The following is a 16,740-nucleotide window of genomic DNA, read 5'->3' as shown; positions in this document are numbered from 1 at the left end:
AGCAACAGGAACACTTTTATACTGTTGGTGGGAGTGTAAACTAGTTCAACCATTGTGGAAGACAGTGTGGCGATTTTTTTTTTTTTTTTTTTGAGACGGAGTCTCACTCTGTCTCCCAGGCTGGAGTGCAGTGGCGCAAAATGGGCTCACTGAAAGCTCCGCCTCCCAGGTTCACGCCATTCTCCTGCCTCAGCCTCTGGAGTAGCTGGGACTAAAGGCGCCCGCCACCACACCTGGCTAATTTTTTTTGTATTTTTTCAGTAGAGACGGGGTTTCACCATGTTAGCCAAGATGGTCTCGATCTCCTGACCTCATGACCCACCCGCCTCGGCCTCCCAAAGTGCTGGGATTACAGGCGTGAGCCACTGCGCCCGGCCTGTACTCTTCTTTTCATGGCAAAGCTCCTAGAAGAGAGAAAACAAATTCTAAATAAATAATAGCTATCATTACAATAAGCTGTAGCTAGTTTGATTAACGAATCATTCTAAAATATCCAGACAATATGAAAGCATTATTCCTAAAATACTGGTCCCTCATAAGCATCAACAAAGAAAGAATGAAAGTTATCTGTAACTGATTACAACAAATCACACTGTCAAAGAATTCTCATGTTGGTCGGGGTTTGTCGTATGAAAAGACGGTTTCTTTCCTTTACAATGAAAGGAAGTAATGTGGTTTTTTTTTTAAATAAAAAAGAAAACCTCTAGAAATAACTGACATTTGATATACTTTACACAAAATAAATTGTCAATTTTATTGTTACTGCCCACAAATATGGGAACCCTTCGCCTCCAATCAATGAAGCTACAGTGTCTAGTTGCAACATATCATAGCTTTCAAGATTCCTCAAAACAGAGAACAGATTTTCATAAGTATATCTGAAAAGAGCTTCTACAGAAATGCGAGTCTCAGAAAATCCCCCAAGAGGAAATGTCTCACATACACACATAAATAGACAACCTAAAAAGGCACTAAGTCTTTTCAAAGAAATGTTAATAGAATAAAATGTAAATTTATCTTAAATAACTAAAAAGCTAGTACAAAATCAACACTTGAGATTCCCAGAATATTTATAATATTTCCAATACAAACCGGTTAGCTTTACAAATAAGTGAGAATCCAACTAAATTAAAATTCAAATATGACTAAAATTTACCCATGTTATCCAAGAAAAATCAAAAAACTTCAAATTCCTGAAGCCGGTGCTTTATCCGTGAAGCAGTGTTGCATCATAGCTAGACAGATCACATCTCAGGGCAAGGCCCACCCTAGCTACTTTCCAGTTGTCTGACCCTGGCTAAATAAACTCTCAGCTTCAGCTTCATTTTTTTTTTCTTTATTTTATTTTATTTTATTTTATTGAGATGGGGTCTCGCTATGTTTCCCAGGCTGGCCTCAAACTCCCAACCTCAAGTGATCCTCCCGCCTTGGCCTTCCACAGTGCTGGGATTACAGATGTGAGCCAACACACCTGGGCAGCTTCACTTATCTTAAATGGAGATCACAGCTCTTCCATCAGGTCATGGAAAGATTAACTCAAGTCCTATCAGGATTCAGCTCATCTCGTGCGTAAAACATAGGAAAGCCGATGTATTAACTTTCCACGGGATCTCCCTGTTCTCATCCTCATGCACTCTACAGCTCTGGCCAAAGCCTTCTGCAGGTTATGATTGTTTTTTCTTAGATCTCAACCAGGGTTTCTCCTTCATCCTTTCAAGGTAAAGGGCTACAGTAGCCATCTTACAACCACACTCACACATTTAAATCCTTCCATTCCTTTCAAGGCCCAGGAAAAACTTAAATCCTCTCAAGCCCAACACAAACACCACCTCCTCCATGAAGCCCCCTGATTCCTTCAGGCCAATGTTTCTCAGCCCTGGCTATTCCCAGTCATGGAGGGAATTTTTTAAAAAATTAAACAAAATTCTCTGAAGCCTGGGCCTTAGCCATGCTGTTGGTCTGAGGTGTGGCCCAAGCATCAGGGAAGGAAGTGACCTCTCCTTGCACTGAGACCCCACAACACTTCACCAGCCCTTTCCTTGCAGCACTTCGTACGGGATGGTGGAAAAGTTATTGCAGTTTTTACTATTAAAAGTAATGGTCAAAACCACAGCTACTTTGGCACCAACCTAATACCTCATTTTAATCATATACAAATGCATTTAAACTATAAAGTTCTGGAAAACAGGATCAGTGTTTGATTTATATATCGCCCTCAAGTTATCACAAGAACAGTAACTTGAATTGCTAGGCTGCCAGCTATCTCCTGAATGCACAGGTAAATAAATAACATTTCAGTGCCCCTGGAATATAGGATTCAAATTCATGATTTGAAACAAAAGTATTTATCAGTACCCGAATAAATAAATAATCTTCCATTTCAACAGCTCAGCTGTTACATTCTACTTATATGACTCAGCCAATGCATAAGGGAAAAAATAATTTATTCCAGAAAGAGACACAACATCACTAAAATAAAGCTAGTACAGGGCTAAATACTTCAGTGCTCCCTCCCTTCCCACCTCCTACCATTCTAAAACACTTAGAGTTCTCTAAATAGATCAAGCACCCTTCTTCCTCCATGCTTGGAATATACACTGCAATCTTCAACCACATTCCTCAACTGGCTCTTACTTCTCATTCTGGAAACACCTTCTACGATGGAAAGCCTTCCCTTAGGTGAAAGTCCTGGCTCAGTATTCCTCTTCTGTATTCCTTTAGTGTTTGCTAATATTACTCATATCACAGCAACTGTCAAAAATAAATTACTGGCCAAGTGCCATGACTCACAACTATAATCTGAGCTCTTTGGGAGGCCAAGACAGGAGAGGCACTGAGGAGTTTGAGACCACCCTGGACATCATAGTGAAATCTCATCTCTACCAGAAAAAAAAAAAAAAAAAACTTAAAAATTTGTGAGGCATGGTGGCATGAGCCTATAGCCCTAGCTACTCAGGAGGCTGAGACAGGAAAATCACTTCAGCACGGGAGTTTGAAGTTACAACGAGATACGATCGCACCACTGCACTCCAGCTTAGTAAACAGAGCGAGGCCCTGTCTCTATAAAATAAATTATTGTTTGGCTTATCTAGTCACGTACAAGTTTCTTAGGGGTGGGGAGGCTCTCATCACTGTAACTATATCGTCTTATATAACATATGGTACTCATGGGCTGGGCGCGGTGGCTTGCGCCTGTAATCCCCACACTTTGGGAGGCCCAGGCAGGTGGATCACCTGAGGTCAGGGGTTCAAGACAAGCCTGGACAACATGGTGAAACTCCATCTCTACTGAAAATACAAAAAATTTGCCGGGCAAGATTGCACTATTGCACTCTAGCCTGAGCAACAAGAGTGACACTCTGTCTCAAAAAAAAAAAAAAAGAAAAGAAAAGAAAAACCATAACCTATAGTACTCAGGAAGTGTTCAATAAATGCTGAAGGAATGAATGAATGAGGAAAAAGGCTTCAGTTTGTTCATCTGTACAAACGAATGAGTTGGTATCTAAGGTCTTTCCCCTTCATGTTCTATTAAAATGAAGGATCAATGTATAATACTTGGATTCATGTGTGCTGTAGAATAGAATAATTTCTTTTTTCTTTTTTTTGTTTTTGGTAGACAGGGTCTCACTCTATTGCCCAGGCTACAGTGCAGTAGTGCGATCATGGCACAATGCAGCCTCAACCTCCAGGGCTCAAGCAATCCTCCCACCTCAGCCTCCCAAGTAGCTGGGACTACAGGCACATGCCACTACACCCAGCTAATTTTTGTATTTTTTGTGTAGAGATGAGGTTTTGCTATGATGTATTTTTTGTATAGATGGGGTTTTGCCATGTTGCCCAGGCTAGTCTCAAACTCCTGGGTTCAAGCAATCCATTTACCTCAGCCTCCGAAAGTGCTGGGATTACAGGTGTGAGCCACCATGCCCAGCTGAATAATTTCTAAATAATACCATAAATTACTACTACTATACAAATTTTACTTTATACATCATTTTGATATTTAAGCTTAAGGACAGAAAATTGTTGTTACACTGTTTATGATTAGAGAAATTTCTCTTCACAAAGCATTAAGTGGTCATTGACAACCCTAATTTTAATAGAAGGTAATAAATGATCTTACATAAAGAACTACAGGTAGTCGGTAACTTTCAATAAACGAATACTAAAGAAATTTTTATGTTTTGATGCCTAAATGGTACCTCCTACTTTACAGATATTCGCTAAGAAAAATTTCAACCCAGAATAGAACGCATATTAAAGGACATATGTGTAAGGTCCATTCTTCTGCTTCTGGCCCAATTCTACTTACAATCTCAAATAGAATTTTTTTTGTTTTGTTTTGTTTTACGTAATCTCTGCAGTGAAGATGTGCAAAAGTGAGATGTAGCTTCAGAATGATTATTTTCTTTTAGTTTCTCCAGGCAATGATGTCCAACACATTGGTAAACCATTTTAAATAAAATAATGAGGTATTTTTGTGAAGATTTGGCTCAGAATTAACCGGGAAGCTATCACTTTCCTAACTGCAACCATTGCTCGTACTAACGGAGGACTAAGCTACCCAAACTATTTAAACTATACATATTTATTTGGAAAAGTTTTATTTGATTACAACAAAGTTGAGTCATTTAGATATACCATATACATTAATGATTAAATTCCTTGATAATTAGGTAGAAACAATTGTATATAGTTATTCCAACTTTACTCTCAAAAGCAAAATATAAATAACATAATCCTTGCCATTTTTAAACAAGCCAAAATAATCTTCAAGTTTTTCCTTTTCACTCTGATAGCATTCTCTATCAGCAACTTGCATTAATGTTGCACTTTAAGGTGCCGCATATCATTTCATATCACCAGCACACAACAGTGTATCAAGAGAAATCAGCTCTGAATCTTACTCTGTAACAATGTGCAATTGCCTTGGTCTTGGATCCTTTAAGAAATACCAAAGGGAAAACTCAAAAAAGTCTTTTCAATAAACCCGAGGGTAGATTTGCTCAACGACCTGGCCAACCAGGAAGTAACAGAAGTTTTGCTATCCTGTTGAAAAAAAAAACAAAAAAACAAAAACAAAATCACAGACATGAGATTGTCAAGAAGTCAGGGAGGAGACTTAAAGGTATCTTAATGAAAGTATTTTCTCTTCAGTGCCTTTTAAAAAATGTCACTGCATCAGGATTAATAAGAATATCTGGATGCAAGGACACCAGGTTGCAAGTACACTAAAGAATGGTAAGGTCAGAGAAGTGTTTCCTGCCTTTAAAGTTCCTGAAAATAGAGGCTAGGCGTGGTGGCTCACACCTGTAATCCCAGCACTTTGGGAGGTTGAGGCAGGCGAATCACAAGGTCAGGAGTTCGACCAGCCTGACCAACATGGTGAAACCCCGTATCTACTAAAAATACAAAAATTAGCTCGGCAAGGTAGTGCGCGCCTGTAATCCCAGCTATTCGGGAGGCTGAGGCAGGAGAATAGCTTGAACCCGGGACGCGGAGGTTGCAGTGAGTCGGAGATCCTGCCACTGCACTCCAGCCTGGGCGACGGAGAGTGACTCCATCTCAAAAAAATAAATAAATAAATAAAAGGGAAAAAAAAGTTCCTGAAAATATAAAGTTGCTTAGATATACAGCAAGTTTATCATTTTAAAACCAAATACACTAAAGCAGATGAGAACACAACCGTGACCAAGCGGTTGGGAGAAAGATGGATTTTAATGCAAAGTTGTTTTGTTTTTACGCATAAGGTACTCCTCGCTGTGCTCGAGTGCGGAAAGGTGGGGTTCTTCCTAAGGTTGATTACATAAAGCAAGATTCCAAAAACAAGAAAAGTGCTTTGCAAACACAGTAACTAGAACTGGCTGAAGCTTCCAGCGTCCAGTCCCATGCTCAAAGATCAGAAAAAGCAACTTTATCCACCACTTTAATAAAATGATTTTAAAAAGTTGAAGTCTTCTGAAGAAAGCCATGGTTGAAAACTTGCTCCGCTTCTTGGAGAACGCCTAAAGCCCTAACGGGCTCAAATTATTCTCCAAAGTCTACAGCCCAAGCTGCATTTTACGCATTTATTAGTCTACAAAACCACGGGTACTCTTCACTCAAAAGCAAAAACACATCCGGAAAGAGGAAAAAATCCATGGCCAATGTAACCCCCTAACCACACGAACCGCCCACGTCCTACCCCAGGCTGCAACGAGGTCGGCACTCACCCACCGCTCGCCTGGGAAACCCAGACCCAGGTATTTCAAAATCAGAAGCACAGCAGGCTCGTTGGCTCTCACGGGCAAGAATCTTAAACCCCAACTTCAGAGATACCCGTGCACGCTGGGCGCTGCCATTTTGACAGAAAGCGGGCCTTGCCCCGGAGGCCCCTAAGCAGGTCGCCCTGAGCAGAGCCGGAGTGCCACGGAACCCCTGTCTCATCACCTCCACACCCAGACGTCGCATCCCCCGGCCCAAGGAATGCCAATAAATCCCACCCTGCCGACCATGATCGGGCGAAGTTAAGTCACCCTTGAAATCCCGCAAGGTCTCTCAGGCAGCGCCGAGGGCGGCCGCCGCCAGCGTGGGCGGGGCATCGGCTGTCAGGGGCGGGGCGTCGACGCGGCGGCCTTCGGTAACCCGGGCAACGCGGCCTTCTAAAGGTACAAAGGGGCGTTGCGCCCCGAAACACAAATGTCTCCGCCAAAACCCCAGACGGTTCGCAAAGGCTCTCCGTGATGCAACTGCACGTCCCTCGAATGCCCGGACCTCCAATATCCGTCCCCCAGGAGCTTGGCTGGATGCACGGGCGGCCGGGCCTCTTATTTTCTCGCCCTCCGGCCGCGTGGAGCGGCTGCTGGATCCCGAGCCTCCCGGCGGGGGCGGAGGCGGGAGCGGGGCGGGGCGGAGGCGGGAGCGGGGCGGGGCGGAGGCATCTCCCTCCCTGCACCGCCCCTTTAGCTGCCCCGAGCCCTGCCTTCGCCCGCCCCCGAAGCGGCGCGGGACGCCCGGCGCGGTCTGCGGTCCACAGGGCTGCCGGCTTAGGCTTAGGACCGGCCCGCTGGCAAGGTCGAGCCGCTGCATTTTATTTCGTGCGTGGTTTCTGCACAGGCTGGAGTTCCGAGGTTGGGTCGTACTTGGGACCTCGGCGAAGAGGACCCGTTAATTTTTTTTCTTTCCAAAATGGCAGCCTCCAGTCGCGCACAAGTGTTAGATCTGTACCGGGCGATGCTGAGAGAGAGCAAGCGTTTCAGCTCCTACAATTACAGGTGACCTAGCGGGCACCGGGGACCGGGGGCCAGGGGCCAGGGACCGGGGATGTGGGTTGCCGCGGAATGTCCCCGGGAACTGGGAGCCACTGTCCTGCGCCGGCGTCCGCGAGGCAAGGACCGGGCTCCGCCATCGAAAAGCGTGGTCCTACCTACAGGTGTGGCCTCTGTGACCTCGGGGAGGAGCCCTTGTTTCTATCAGGGAAGACGTTCATGTCCTGTGACGCTTTCCCCCTAACGACTATCTTGGTAGTTGTTCTAGGAGCATGATTGGTGTTATGTTTCTGCAGAAGAGAAAAAAAGGATGGAAATCAGCCATTGGTGAAGTTAAGGCCAATGTGTTGCATATGTAAAACTTCCCTTGAGCTGGAAGAGTTGAGAGTGGAAGTGGCCAGTGAGTTGCACACAGCGACAAAGCTGAAGGCACACTCTAGCACCTCCCTAAAATTTCCTGGGTGTCGTAATGAGTTCTTTTGGTTGCAAGAATCAAATCCATTCTATTTAGGGTACGGTGGAAACGTGTAGCGGTAAAGGAAAAAGCGTCTCAAGCTTTAGAGCTGAAACAGTTTATCCTGGCACACCAGACAGAGATCCCGCTTCCTGGACCTTGACAGCAGAATACTGAGGGCCTAAACTCTTACATCGTTAATATAACACATTCACTTTTTCCCACGCCTCCCCATTCCCTATTTGCCCATGAGTCTTTTATTGTTACTCTTTGTATGTTTTTTGTAATTCAGAACCTCTGCTTTCACAGTGTTGCTGGTTGTGACCCATCATTTTCTTATGGATTCTCTCTGCATTTTTTTTAGGTTTGTTTTTTGTTTTGTTTTGTTTTTACTAACTACCTGCTCCTCTCTAAGTTTGAGCCATATTCCCATGAGAAAGAATCTGATTGGATCAACTCATCTCTTTACCCCAAGGCCCCCTTAGGTGACTGGCCAGACTGTGGATTGGATGTCATAAGAGCAGAGCCTACCCTTGGAACACACCTGGTTAGGTAGGCCGCGCTCCACCAGGTGTGTGAGCTGGCAGGCCCTGAGATGGGTCTGCCCAGTACAACCTCGGTCGGAGGACAGGAACACTAAGCCTCTTAAGCAATGATTCTCAAATTTTTAGAAACCTGCCTAGAAAATGTACTCACCCTGCAAATTTGAAAACAGCATCTGTGTCATGCCACTGAGGTTGTATCCACCCAGTTAAGTGGTTAAATTTCATGGGAGAGAATGATTTTACTTAATGACTTTGACTCTGGAGGATAGAGTGTAATAATAGGCATACTGGTGGAACTTTAGCAAGAATTAACCAAACATCTAGCATCAAGTACTTAACCAAGTCTGTTGAGGAAACACATGAAATATGCAAGTTAAATAAATAGAAAGCATTTGATTTCACCATAGTCTGGAGTAAGATAGTTTGTCATAAAGCTTACTCAGGATACACAAGGACTTGGAATCAGTAGGCAGTTCACACTGGCAGGGAGAGTCTTACGTGAGAGCATGTAGGAAAGTCAAGGTGGAGCCCTCGAAGACTATAACTTGGACAAGTTATTCAATCTCCGTATTTCAGTTTTCTTGTTTATGAAATAGACTGTTGGACTAGACAATCTCTAAGGACCCTTCCGTTTCTGAAATTCTGTTTGGAAATGATTTATGAGCAAATGAGGCCCAAGTGTTTTCAAATGAGTAATTGCCAACTGAAGAGGAAAATCATTCAAACTTTAGGAAAATCATTCAAGGCTGTACCTGAAAGGCGGCAAATCGAAAATGGGTTTCAGTATGGGCAACTGTAAGATCATATGCGTTCAGAAAATAATTGGTCAAATTACACTTTATAAGCATATACTTTTAAGCTAAATTTATTATCCAAATATAAATATATTATCCAAAGAAGTCTGGTAATCATTTTATACTGTTGCCTGAGATCATGGACCTAAAAACCTAAATACCTGCTACTATTACCTCCCTAGATAAACTTACTTGTTATAAAATATGCCTTTCTTTTACATTAAGGCTGTGTCTTGTGAATTTCAAGAACAGTCCCTTCGTCCTTTCTAATCTCAGTAGCTGTTTGTCACTAATGGCAAATCAATGGCAACACAACATCCACTATCAATTCTGTGTACCACTGCTATCTTATGTTCTTCACGTCTATTAACACATTTGTTTTGACAATAATCTTGTGAGGTAGGTACTATTTTTATTACCCTGTAAGGCAGCTGAGGCACAGGGAGGTTAAGTTACCTATCAAAACTAACACAGGTAGTGCTGAATAAGTAATCAAAAGTAGACTAGTAAACATTTTTTAATGACCTGCGAATTGTGGTGCCTAAAGTAATTGGAGTAGTGAAATAAATACTTTGGAACTCTCTTGCAAGACCTATAATATAGGCCACTTTTTGATAGCAGGAGCCCTGCCTGCTCCTCCAGTCTCAGCCCAAGTCCCACATGTGCATCCTGTCCTCTGTCATCATCTGTTGCAGTTTCCTAAATGTGCCACGTCCTCTTGGGCCTCCAGGCCTTTGCAAGTACTGTTCTATCCAGCGGGACCTTTATCCTGTCTAGAGTGCCTCCTCTTCCTTCAAGATTCAGCTCAATTGTGACCTTCTCTGAACAAAAGTTTTCCCAACTCTCTTCATCCCACAGCCTCCACTCCCATCCCTCCCGCCACCCAAATAGGTCTCATTGCTGTGTGCCATTTTGTAGAAGCATACTTTGCCCAGTGCTATACCATAGCAGTCCCCAACCTTCTTGGCACCAGAAACCAATTTCATGGAAGATGACTTTTCCATGGACCAGGTCAAGGGAGGGTTTCAGGATGAAACTGTTCCACCTCAGATCATCAGACATTAGATTCTCACAAGGAGCATGCAACCTACGTCACTTGCATGCACAGTTCACAATAGGTGCACCTACGAGAATCTAATGCCGCAGCTGATCTGACAGGAGATGGAGCTCAGGCCATGATGCACACTTACCTACCACTCAGTTGCTGTGTGGCCTGGTTCCTAACAGGCCACAGACCAGTACTGACAGGTCTATGGCCCCAGGGTTGGGGACCCCTGCTATACCAGGCCCTGGAGAGAGAAAGTTGAGATTTTTGAGCTAAGCTAGGCACCTGTTATCAATGACTTTACAGGCCTATGTGGGACACAGGTACAGAGATAGTTATCACAGACTGGGTTTAGTGCTGTGACAGAAGGATGCACAGGGTGTAGAATCTAGAAGGCCTCCCAAGGGGTGACGTTGAATCAAAGGCATGAAGCAGCGTGTTGTGCTCAGGCAGGCAAACAGCACAGCACTGCCAGAGAGAGAAGTATGATACAGGGGGTGACAGGAAGGCACTGAGGTTGGAGAGGGCCACTGATTTGAGGGTCTGGGGGCTATGCTGAGGACCCTGGATTTAACCCTTAGCTCACAGGCAGCCACTAACATGACGTGACCAGGTTTGCATTTTTTGATAGATCACTCTGGCAGCATTGTAGAAGATGATTTTGAGGGGCCAAGGACATCAAATGGGAGTTGATTACAGCAGTGCAGAGTAGAGATTAGGACGCTAGTAAGGACCGGAATAGTGGAAGATAGAGAAAAATGTTGTATTTGAGAAATCATTACAAGGGAAAATTGTTAGAACTCGAATGATTGGATTGAGGACTAAAGAAGAGAATCCAAGCAGAGTTAAGAATGGCATCCAGGTTTCTGGTGAAGCTAAAGCACAGAGAGGGTGAATTTAAACTTGCACATTTAACTAACTTAGGTAATGCAGAACTAGGTCTTGTGGAGAAAGGGTTTTTTAGTTCATTTTTAGGGTATCCTGGGTGTAAATTTCCCCTGGGATGCCCAGCAGAGGTGGTTAATCACAGGGCTCTGAGGCTCAGAGGAGTGGTCAGCACCACAGTAGTCAGCAACAGCAGCTCTGTGTGACCCCGAGCAAGTCACATCACTCTCTGTTCTGTAGTTTCTTCATAAAATGAGAGTCATAATTGATCCATCTCACACAGTGTAAAAAGGTCCTGAAACCAGTAAGTTTAAGAACCACATTTTTTTTTCCAGTTGAAATCTTGTCCTTGTTGCCCAGGCTGGAGTGCAGTGGCGTGATCTTGGCTCACTGCAACCTCCACTTCCCGGGTTCAAGCGATTCTCCTGCCTCAGCCTCCCGAGTAGCTGGGATTACAGGCACCTGCCACTGTGCCTGGCTAATTTTTGTATTTTTAGTAGAGACGGGGTTTCAACATGTTGGCCAAGTTGGTCTTCAACTCCTGACCTCAGGTGGTCTGCCCACGTCAGCCTCCCAAAGTGCTAGGATTACAGATGTGAGCCACCGCGCCTGGCCAAGAACCACATTCTTAAACTTTGTCTTCTTGGCTCTTCTTCAGCCAACTCCTTCAATTTTGATGTTCCCTAGAATAGCATCCGTAACCACTAATTTTCTCACCTCAAACTAGGATTTCTCAATCTTGGCATGACCAACCTTTTGGGCCAGCTAATTCTTTGTTAATGGGGGCTGTAGTCAGCACCACCGTTGTGAGTTAATGCACATCAAGTACTTAGGATAGTCCCTGGTGCAGAATAGGTACTTGATAAGTGGAATTATCACCGTTAAGTCAAATTAAAACCTAGATATTAGATGAATTATCTAAGAATACTATTTAGGTTAGTAGTTCTCATCCTGGGGTGATTTTATTTGACAGTATCTGAAGACATTTTTGGTTGCCACAACTTGGAAAGGGGGTGCTAGGCGTCTGAGGCCAGGGATGCACGGGGGATGGTGTCTGAGGCCAGGGATGCACGGGGGACGGCGTCTGAGGCCAGGGATGCACGGGGGACAGCCCCCACTGAAAAAGAATTAGCTGGCCCAAAGGGTTGGTCATGCCAAGATTGAGAAATCCTAGTTTAAGGTGAGAAAATTAGTGATCTACAGATGCTATTCTAGGGAACATCAAAATTGAAGGAGCTGGCTGAAGAAGAGCCAAGAAGACAAACTTTAAGAATGTGGTTCTTCAACTTAGCTGGTATTAGGCCTTTTTGAGGACCCCAAAAAGCTTTTGTGTATGTGGGACACATTTATCACATTAGAAAAAAAAAAAAAGCTTTTAAAAACACCTATTTTAAAATGACTAAATCCATTATCTTAAATAATACTTTTATGAAGAATAACCATTTTTCCTCCCCCTAAATTAGCAGATTGATAGTTTGACACTTGTGCAAGTCTCTTTCATGTTTGGCTTAATAGAAGACAACTGGGTGCTTATATTTGTTGCTAACTACAATTTGTTGCTATATCACGTGTCGCTTAGTATCTAATAACTTCCCCTGTATGCTCATAAGAGAATGCAATGTCTTCCTGATAACTATGAAAATAGTTTTCCTGGTGGATCCGTGAAAGGTCTCAGAGACCCCCGCCTGGTCTCTTGGCTAACTACTGCAGGGTTTAAGAAATGGGAGGAGACCAAGTAAAGAGTAGTGGTGCAGAAGTCAAGATAGTCATATGTTTGGGGAAGGTAGCTGTGGCCAGCAGTGTAGCTTGTCTAAGCAATATCCAGTTCATAAAGAGGGCAGTGTAGAGACCTCTGGTACCATTACCAGAGCAGCATTGTTAGTCAAGTGGTTATGGCAGAACCCAGATTGTGGGGGTTTAGAGTTGAATCAGAAGTGAGTAAATTGCTCCCACGAGTATAGATACCCCCTCCACCTCCCACCGGAATTTTGGTTAATAAAACAGGAAAGTAGATGACGCTAGAGCAGGACCCATGAGAGGTGAAAAGTGGTGCCTGAGAGCGCAGCTGGAACGGTGTTTCGTTTTACAGGAGTGGAATGAAGGAGAAGAGGGTAAGGTGGAGTATGAGAGGGTGGAAAGTTGAGTTTATGTGCCAAGCCTGACGGCCAGTTTCTGGGTAAAGCAAGAGATAAGCAGATGTTGAGGAAGCACCTGTTCTTACCTTTATTAGGGCACATATCACACATACACAGTTAGCAGAAATTCTGTCTTATCTCTATTCCTAGTGCTTAGCACAGTACCTATGTAGCAGGTTGGTGCAAAAGTAATTCCGGTTTTTGACCATAAATTTAAAATTATTATAACTAGGCTCAACTGTATCTTTATTAATCAAAACAGGAAATATCATAATCAACACGTTTTTGCCAACAAGAAATAAGTTTCTTGCTGTGGCATAAAAATCCATGCTTCGGGATTCTACAAACCCTTGGAAAGCATTTTCTTCATCCTGCTAGTCAAGGAAGCATTTTCCCTGCAAAAAGTTGTCGGGATGCTTGAAGAAGTGGAAGTCGGTTAGCGAGAAGTCAGATTAATGTGGTGGATGAGGCCAGTTTGTTCAACTTGTGAAGCATTGGTGTTGCGACCAGCAGTCGAGGGTCATTATGGAGACAGTTGGGCCATTTCTGTTGACCAGTGCCGGCTGCAGGCATTGCCGTTCTCAGTGCGTCTCCTGGATTTACTGAGCATATTTCTCAGATGAAACGGTTTTGCCGGGATTCAGAAAGCTGTAGTGGAGCAGACCACCAGACAGTGAGCATGGTCTTTCTTCGGTACAAGTTTGGCTTTGGGAAGTGCTTTGGAGCTTCTCGGTCCAGCCACTAAGCTGGTCATCGCCCGTTGTCGTATAAAATCCACTTTTCATCACACATCACAATCTGATCAAGAAATGGTTCACTGTTGCATGGAATAAGAGAAGACAACACTTCATAGTGACAATTTTTTTTCTTTTTTTGCTCAGTCATGAGGCACCCACTTACCGAGGTTTTTCACCTTTGCAATTTGCTTCAAATCGAATGACCATCAAATGGTCAACATTGAGTTCTGTGGCAACTTCTTGGGTAGCTGTAAGGGGATGAGTTTCCATGATTGCTCTCAATTGGTCGGTGATGACTTCCAATGGCCGGCCACTAGGCTCCTCATTTTCGAGGCTCTCGTCTCCTTTGCAGAACTCCTTGAACCACCACAGCACTGTACGTTCGTTAGCAGTTTCTAGGCCAAATGCATTGTCACAAGTTGTCTCCGCTGCTTTTTGACCCATTTTGAAGCTCAAATAAGAAAATTGCTCAAATGTGCTTTTTGTCTGACATCATTTCCATAGTCTAAAATAAACATAAACAGCAAGTCATTAGCAAAAAAAAAATAATAAACTGAGAATTGCCCATTAAAATGATGTATAATATAACCACATTTATTCAAGAATGTATTCCAGTGTCAAACAGCAAATTCCAACAATGCAAAAACCGCAGTTCCTTTTGCATCAACCTAATAAATATTCATTGTTGAAATGCAAGGGAAAATTGTATTCAGAGGTATCCCTCTTACAAATTAAGAAATATGTTATTGTAAAACTTGAGAAAAGGCTAAAGTGATGCCCAAATGCATATCAGATGTAGTGTCAGAACTCCCTAATTCTTCATCAGATATTTGAGTTTTTATTAATGTGTTATACACTAAGCATTGTGCAAAGAGCTGCAGATCAAAATGAGCCCCCTATTAAGGGTAAAAAATTACAAGCTCCCAAAGAAGTTTATCAATGAAGTACAAATGAAAGGCCATAGACAGGAGCTGGTCTCCTAAGTGCCAACTTAAAATTAGGAATGCTTTTGACCAGAAGTCATAGGAAGCCCTTACACGGGCTTAAGTAAATTGGGGGCTTATTCTTCTCACATAGAAAAAGTCTAGAGGTATGTAGCTGCCAGAGCTTATTTAGCAGCTAGAAAACATGAGGTGTGTGTGAGTCTCAGTGTTCCTCTCAGGCTTACGCCTGATGGTTGCAAACAGCTTTTGAAGCTCCAGATATATCCTTGTTTAGTCAGGAAGAAGAAGGGCAGTCACAGCCGGGAAAGGGTAAAGCTTTCCAGGAGGACTCTGCTTTTGTCTCTTTGACCAAAACTTAATCATTACATTTTATATCACTAGGTAAACAACAGGCTGGAAAATTAGGATACAGCTATTCTAGCTTCTCTAGTGAAAAGACAGCAGAGAGAAAATGGTGGGAAGAACTACTGGTCAGGCAACAGTCTGTGTCAGCCACAGAGGTGGACATGCGATGGAGGAGCATTCCAGGCAAAGACAGTAAGGCATGTGAAAAGTAAAATGCAAAGTGTGTATCAGAACCAGATGTGGGTAACTGGCTGAAGCGTTAGACTGAGCTAAATGCCATGATGTTAAGTGCTAGGTAAAATCCCCAGTAAGTAACAAAATAGGTCTCAAAGCAGAGTGAGGGATAGAAAGGGGAGGCAACTTGATTGGCCTCACAGTTGGTCAAGGGCACAATGGTATTAGAAGGCCGCCTCACTCCCCATGGGCTGCTGCTTCCACAACCCCGTCCTTTTCAGAAGAAACTTCCTGCACCCGTGCATCCTGTGACTAAGCCTGCAAAATCTGTAGAAACATCAACCCGAGGAAATTTATTTTCACAGTTCCTCCTTACAGGTGAAATGGTTAAACAGACTCCCTAGTTTCACGAGTGGTATGATTCCTAAGTCCTGATCAACCTAAGTACTGATCAACGTCAGATCTCGATTACTATGTACTACACAACTGAATGAAACATTATTGATATCTGTGATTGCAGTCTTAATGAAGGAACTAAATAATGATTCATGTTTACGAGTCTTGTTTTCTTTTTGAGCCACTGGAACTCTTTAATATATTACCAGTTGCAATCCACATTTATTGGCAAGCTGAGGAATTAGAACCATGAGCTCCTGGAATGGGAACCAGGCAGCCCTCTCACTCATCAAAGGATTTCTTTCACATGTTTTCCTCGTTGCGAATCTTTTAACGGTGACTGCCTCTTCCACCCTATGTGTCACTGATTGATCAAGAAAGCTAGCATGAATAGTAATGATACAGTTTGGATGTTGTTTCCACCCAAATCTCATGCCAAAATGTAATCCCCAGTTTTGGAGGTGGGGCCTGGTGGAAAGTAGTTGGATCATGGGGGCAGATTTCTCATGAATAGTTTAGCACCGTTCCCCTTGGTACTGTCTTCACAATAATGAGTGAGTTCTCATGAGATCCAGTTGTTTTAAAGTGTGTGGCATCTTCTTCCTCGCTTGCTTGCTCCTGCTCTGGCATGTGATGTGCCTGTTCCCCCTTCACCTTCTGCCTTGATTGTAAGCTTCCTGAGGCCTCCCCAAACCTGAGCAGATGCCAGCATCACAATTCCTGTACAGTCTGCAGAACCGTGAGCCAATCAAACCTCTTTTCTTCATAAATTATCCAGTCAAGTGAGAACAGACTAATTCAGTATCAAGCCTAATTTGAATAGTATTCACAAGCACCTTTCACTTTGTAAAACAGGGCGGCTACAGTGAAAGCCTTAATGCCAAATATTCTTCCTCTTTGAGACAAATCAACAAATCCATTTCTTCCTAATATTTCTTGAACATTCACAGTGTGTGTGTGTGTGTGTGTGTGTGTGTGTATTACCACACTAGAACCTAGGAATAGGTAGAATACAAACACAAGATGGCCCTGCTGCTACAAG

The 16,740-nt window shown here is 43.3% G+C and overlaps 2 protein-coding genes across 9 annotated transcripts in view; one reads left to right on the top strand and one right to left on the bottom strand.

The window, feature by feature from the left end:
- The window catches only part of FARS2 (phenylalanyl-tRNA synthetase 2, mitochondrial), a 521,140-nt gene extending 514,286 nt beyond the window's left edge, over positions 1-6,854 (bottom strand). The window contains exons 1-2 of one of the 3 annotated variants that reach the window (XM_025382276.1): positions 6,210-6,822; positions 2,791-2,879 (exon numbers count right to left, since the gene is read on the bottom strand). The gene's annotated coding sequence lies outside the window, so the exon portion shown is untranslated. Of the gene's footprint in view, positions 1-2,790; positions 2,880-6,209 lie in introns of all 3 variants that reach the window. The other 2 variants (XM_025382275.1, XM_025382274.1) reach the window with 2 other exon arrangements.
- A 100-nt stretch (positions 6,855-6,954) lies between these two features.
- Positions 6,955-16,740, top strand: part of LYRM4 (LYR motif containing 4) — a 198,450-nt gene continuing 188,664 nt past the window's right edge. For all 6 annotated transcript variants that reach the window (XR_003118992.1, XM_025382281.1, XM_025382280.1 and 3 more), the window contains exon 1: positions 6,955-7,250. Coding sequence is in view for 5 of the 6 variants with exons in the window: in XM_025382281.1 (XP_025238066.1) it covers positions 7,165-7,250 (86 nt within the window). In the remaining variant the exon portion in view is untranslated. The remainder of the gene's footprint in view (positions 7,251-16,740) is intronic.

The sequence above is a fragment of the Theropithecus gelada genome, chromosome 4 (genome assembly GCF_003255815.1).
Source record: "Theropithecus gelada isolate Dixy chromosome 4, Tgel_1.0, whole genome shotgun sequence".
Classification (NCBI taxonomy): Eukaryota; Metazoa; Chordata; class Mammalia; order Primates; family Cercopithecidae; genus Theropithecus; species Theropithecus gelada.
The sequence above is the reverse complement of the archived record's forward strand: the minus strand, read 5'-3'. Positions and strand labels throughout refer to the sequence as shown.